Here is a 6000-nt window from a genome sequence, read left to right as displayed (position 1 = left end):
GGTACAAAAGGAACATCAAGGGGCCTTCCAAAATGCTAACCCAAGGATGAATTCTCTGCTTTGGGTGGCCATCACTTTATCCCTTGGAACCAGGAGATAAAAAGATGCAAAGCTTTTAATATATGCTGCCTGAATATATAAAGGAACCAGTTAGACCATGTGGCCCATGGTGATGTTGTCTTAATACTTTATAATCACATTCCATACTTTAAACAAATGCAAAGTCTGCCACATGCTGCCCTTCAAAGGCAATTTCACTGGATACCGAATTGAAAGTAATCACTGATACAGCATAAATAAAGCCTCTTCTGGGTAAACACCAAAGCATTTTCCACACAGTATTACATTTTAAAATAGCTAACTTTATTATCAGTGAAAAGATAGGCACAAAGTGGATTCAAACCTGCTTAACTTTATTGGAACTAGCTCAGTTGATTACAGAACAGGGTCTCCATCATTATGGGGCCACATACATTTTAAATCAAAGGTGATTTCTGTCCAGCCATCTGCCAACCTCAGCTATCCATTCTACAAACACATGCCATCAATCACAAGGGAGGCCAGAAGGAGTTCTGATGGCTCCATGTAACCCATCGTTGCTACCAGAGAAAAATAAACAAACTCCCAACAGTTGTCTAACTGATGATGGATGGTACTTGGAAGATATATTTCCAAGGATCATGGCGGGCTGAAATTGGTGGCAATTAGCCCATAGCTGATGCCTTCCTTTGAAAACATGTTCAACAAGACTGCACACATTTTAAGTAACACATTCCAAATGTGAATGAGCAATTGAGATAATGAGATTGCATGGCTAACAGACAAGAGAATATCATTTATAAAAGTTAGTGCATATGTATACACTTGAAGCTGCCGGATTATGAGTGGTTAGGCTCTTGATAAAAAAGTAGTCTGCACAATCAGTTTGTTCGTTTCTCAACTGGTGTCCCCACCCACTCTGTAACAAGAAAAAGAATGCACGACTGGGCTCTTGGTGTGTTTCCCATGGCAGATGACATCAGATATTTTAGGTTCCCACTATCCTGTCGTCCTGAAGCTCAAAAGCAGCACTGAGAATAAATCCTTCATTAAAACAATAATCCGATACATGGTCTTAAAAGACAGCTCAAGCTAGTTTTATTTAATAAAAAATTGTTAATAGGAATTTTATATCAAGTAATGTTTATTTTAATGAAGTTTTTCTGTACATGGGACACTGGTATACAACTGACTCAGAAGGTCCCCAGAGACCACCAGGCAGTACAAGTTAAGACAACAAGGTCACCCTCCTGTCCTGAGGTGCCAGTAAAATGCATAGATAAGTGGGAGTCCAGAAGAATCCCCCAAATGTTATTACTTCGACACAATCATGAAAAGGTGGCTAACTTGAGATTTCTCTCATAAACCTGAATTTTTAAAATGACACCTATTAGAGATTTTCTGAAAAGGCTGGATCTATCCTCCCAGTAAACAGAAAACACTGACATGGACTTCTTCCATCTCTTAGATGTTCCATATTACTTTAGCAAATTACCTGGGATTAAAAACTGAGCCAAAAGGGACTCCCTCTGGTGTGAGGGGGCAGAGAAGCTGTGAAAAGTTCAAAATAGTAGTTGGCCAAGAACTTCTTCTTTTCCTCAAAAAATAGGAGTCTAAAGAGATGGCTGCCACACAGTGTGGAATGTATGACATTTGTCACCTTACAAAATGTGATTAAAAGGACGGCTCCCAGAGCTAGCAAAAACTTGGCAATGTGTCATAATCATGAAAGGAGTAGATGAAATGTTGGTTTCTTCTTTTTCTTTTCTATTTATCTGAATAGAAAGTAGCAGTCCTGAGGTTTGCTACTTGTTGGTTCTATTATGTGAGGGTTTCCCCCCATGACTAAAGGGTAGTATGAGTGAGTAGTAACACAACTGCACTTTTAATTTCTATTTGGGATTCAGTTGATGACTGAGGACTTGTGTAGGATGATCATTTCATTTTTGAAAATTTCAGTCAAGACTGGCTTAAAAGTTACATCACCTTCCCTCCTGTCTCCCCCTCACCACAGACAAAACAATTCCTTTCAGGAACAATACAAAAATATTGTTAAATATGCCATTCCTACATTAGCAGAGAAACCCTGTAAAATGATCTGATACCCAAACCCATAGCAAGAGAAGAAGTGAGGTTGATTTCTTAGGGGGATGTTTCACGTGACTCTTTTGAAATAAGGATCAGGAAAGCAAAAACCTTGCAAAAGGCACTGCAAGAGAAACAAGGAATTCAAAACGTTGGACAAATTACTCAAACCAGGGACACTGTCCAAAACGCATGTGCCCTGGACTATGTTGGTGTCTCTTCTTAAACGGGAGCATTTTGTATAGAAAAAATGTTTCCCAAAATAAGCATGGTAACTGGCAGAGTGGAAAGCTGTAGTGTGGTCTTGAAAAAGTCACTTAACCTCTCCAGGTCTCAGATTCCTCATTACTAAAATGAGGGGGAAGGGCTATATAGCTAAAGTTCTTCCAGCCACTATGCCTCACAATGTAATATATCAGGCCTACTCTTCTATTAATCTGGTTTCTATCTAACACATCCCCAAACCCCTATGCCCCCCACCCTTATCTAACACCTCCCTTCCTTCCCTCACCCCCCACCCGATACCCCTGAAAACTGATCTTAATGACATTGTCTGTGGATCTGTCACCTTAATGAAGGGCAGAGAGGTGACACAGAGCAGAGACCTGTGGCAACAGACAGCCCTTCTGTGTCCCTAGAGGCAGCCCAAAGCCAAGCTTGGGGCTATGGCCTCGTTGGTCCCTGCCCACACGTGTGCTTCCTGCTGCTCTCCAAAGGTGTTCCAAGATGAAGTCACTGGCAGTGCGAAGAGGTAGCTGAGAATAGTGCTGCAGCACCCTCTCCCCCGACTGCAGCAGAGTACTTTGGGCTTCTGATGCTCTTCCATCGGAGGTGATAGCCAAATTTGTCTTTTAAGACGTATGTGAAGAATTTGGGAAAACAACACGAGTTATTTCAACGCAGTCACCAGAAATTCAAAGCCTTCAACCTGTCAACAAAAATGCTTCCTCATTTTGCTAATGATGAGCAGTTTGAGACTGGTGACACAGCCAGTGAATTTGTGCTGGAGAAGAAATAAACACTGAGCAGCTTGGTCTCAGGAAAGGCAAGCAAGCTGTGTTCCTGGCTCCACACAGACTACACAAGTCTGTATACAGCACCTCATGCAACTGTCCGTCAAGGCCTCAGGTGGTCTAACACCCTAAGAGAGAAGTTGTGCATCACTCAGCTAATTTACTCTCCTAGCATCTGAAAGCAATATATTAATTATCCAAATGCATAAATTACTCCAGAGTATATATATGAATGTATGAACCTCCACGAGGGGAACCAAAAGAACCCACTTCCAAAGCACCACTGAAATAAAGATAAACACAATCTCCTGGCCCAGGGTAGCTGGGAAATTGGGAGGGGTAAATTAACTCCAGCACCCTTCTGCACCCCAATACTCCCTACCTTTTCTCCAGTTTACACAGCTTCTAAAACTATTCCCTTTCATGAGCCCAAAGCAAGAGGTCTCTCTGGATGCTGCCTAGGTGGTAACCATACAAAACAGCACACACCTCAATCCTCTCTGGCTTCCCACTTCTGAACTACATGTTACACACGGTCTTCTAAACATACTGTGCTCTTCTATAAAAGAATGATCTGGAATATGGAAATGAGAAACAAATTTCACCACGTTGAGAACACTGATGTATATCCAGCTATTAACAGTCCTAGTAGTTGTATAAATCCAAACAATAAACTTTAGAGCACATTCAAATGGATCTGGCTTTAGAGGTACTCCCTAAGGGTACCAGAACAGACTGGAGTTCGTATGGTATTACCTAAGTACTATGTTGATTCAATAAAAAGTTCCTTTAAAAAAATCCCCTCCCCCAACCCTTGTCCTCACCCTCAAAATAAGAACAAACAAAAGGGAAGAATGATTAAAAGCATTCTTGCTGATACACTGCAGCTCTTGATTCGACCGTTTAGATGAGATATTCCACCATCTCTGTATCAGGCTCTTGTCCCAGGATCTGAATGGGAGTTTTTCTTTCCAGAGTGTTGGAGTGGAAAACAGAGCCATCTAAATGGAAATAAAGGTTTAGAAAACACTTAGGGACAAGGTGACAACTCACATTTTATTCTCATTTAAAAAATTATTTTATTTATTTTTAATTGAAGGGTAATTGCTTCACAATATTGTGTTGGTTTCGGCCATCCATCAACATGCATTAGCCATAGGTATATATACTCATTTCTTAAAAAAAAAAAAAAAAAAAAAGCTTTTGGCCACACTGTGTAGCATGTGGGATCTTAGTTCCTCTACCAGGGATTGAACTCACACCCCCTGCGTTGGCAGTTCAGAAACACTCAAAATTTGAGAAATGGCTTTAGAGCCTATATTTAAGCCTATGGCAAAGTAAGACTGGCCCACAACCTTCTGCATCTTGCTCACCCAAGCATTTACTGTTACTTGGAAAATGACCTTGCCTCATCCCCATTCCTGTCCTGGAGAAGTCCTCGACAGACTCTCTGCCCTCATCTCTTCTGATGAATCTGCTTTAGCACTTGAAAAGTCCGGCCCACATGACCAACTGTGCCTACACATCAGGCCAACCCACCAATCCATAATTGAGGGCAAAAACCCGAGCTATCTGACCCAGAGAATCCTTACCTGGCTTATCCGGATTGCAGCTCAGGCTTGGTGTAGACAAACGACGTGGTCCAGAACCGGTGGCTGGACTTGCAGGAGCCTCAGACTGAGCCAAAGCTGGAGCTGGAGTTGGAGCTGGAGGAGCAGCCGCAGCCGGAGCTGGAGTTGGTGCCTGAGTCTGAGCCGGAGCAGAAGCCTGAGCCGCTGCAGGAGCTGGAACCGGAGTTGGAGCTGGAGCTGGAACTGGAGCCGGAACAGCTGGAGCAACCTGAATGGTGGCGGCAGCAACAGGAGCAACAACAGTAGCAGTGACAGCAGAGGCAGTAGCTGGAATTGGAGCTCCGGTGGCAGCTGGAGAAACGGCAGCAGCCAGAGTAGCAGTAGCAGTTGCTGGAGACGGGGCGGTGGCGGCAGCAGTGGCCGGAGCAGAGGCAGCAGCGACAGCCACTGGAGCAGCAGCTACCATGGTGGTGGTGTTGGTGGCAGCGGCGGCAGTGATTGTGGCAGCAGCGGCAGCAGCAGCAACTGGAGCAGGAACAGAGATGGGAGCTACAGCGTTGGTTTTGTTGGATTCTACTCCCCGTTCCGTTTGGGTGCTGCAGTCCCGGCTGCCTGTCTTGGAGTGAGCTGACAGCAGGGGAGTTGAGGGCGGCACAGGTGAAGGGGTGGAAGGAACTGACTCAGCACGGTAGTCTCCACCCAGGAGGATACCTACCAAAGAAAGAAGGAGAGAACTTAGAAAACTACAGGCTATTCCAATAGACACCCGATGACCTCTTCTTCCTTGCAGGAGGTTCAGGAGGAAATAGGAACAGTTCCAAATTCCTTCCTTGTGCCTCCAGAGAACCCAGGAATTAGTTTGTCAGGCACCTCCCACCAGGGCTGGCTCAAAGTTTCTTTCAGACGGGGCAGATCCCTTCTGGTTCTCATTCTCTAACCCCCAGCACAACATATTAAACCTTTAAGTGTCCTGGGTATTTGTTTTGATTTATTTTTCCAATGGTGATTGATTTCCAACAAGCTGTCAGAATGCTTCTGCTTGGTTCCACTTGTAATCAACACTAGCTATTAGCAGACAGCTGAAAAGGACTGAGGCAAGGATTCTGTGGTTGCAGATGGGTGTGATGGTAATTGTGTGATCTAAGGCTCTCATCCTGACCATGGTCCCCCAAATACCTACTCTAACCAAAGGACAGTGCAAGTGTCAGAGGACCAAGAGAGGTATTAGAATCAACAAAAAGAGCTAAAATAAAAAAATATAAAGAGCTTGTTTCCTCAGGCTCTAAAAAATG

General features: G+C 43.8%; 1 protein-coding gene across 8 annotated transcripts in view; it reads right to left on the bottom strand.

Annotated features, from left to right (window-relative positions):
- Positions 1–341: 341 nt before the first annotated feature.
- Positions 342–6000, bottom strand: part of AMOT (angiomotin) — a 66261-nt gene continuing 60602 nt past the window's right edge. For all 8 annotated transcript variants that reach the window (XM_006048215.3, XM_006048214.3, XM_006048217.3 and 5 more), the window contains 2 exons: positions 4730–5419; positions 342–4138 (listed from right to left, as the gene is read on the bottom strand). In XM_006048215.3, the coding sequence (XP_006048277.1) occupies positions 4041–4138; positions 4730–5419 (788 nt within the window). In that variant the 3' untranslated portion in view covers positions 342–4040. The remainder of the gene's footprint in view (positions 4139–4729; positions 5420–6000) is intronic.

Source organism: Bubalus bubalis, chromosome X (genome assembly GCF_019923935.1).
Source record: "Bubalus bubalis isolate 160015118507 breed Murrah chromosome X, NDDB_SH_1, whole genome shotgun sequence".
Classification (NCBI taxonomy): Eukaryota; Metazoa; Chordata; class Mammalia; order Artiodactyla; family Bovidae; genus Bubalus; species Bubalus bubalis.
The sequence above is the reverse complement of the archived record's forward strand: the minus strand, read 5'-3'. Positions and strand labels throughout refer to the sequence as shown.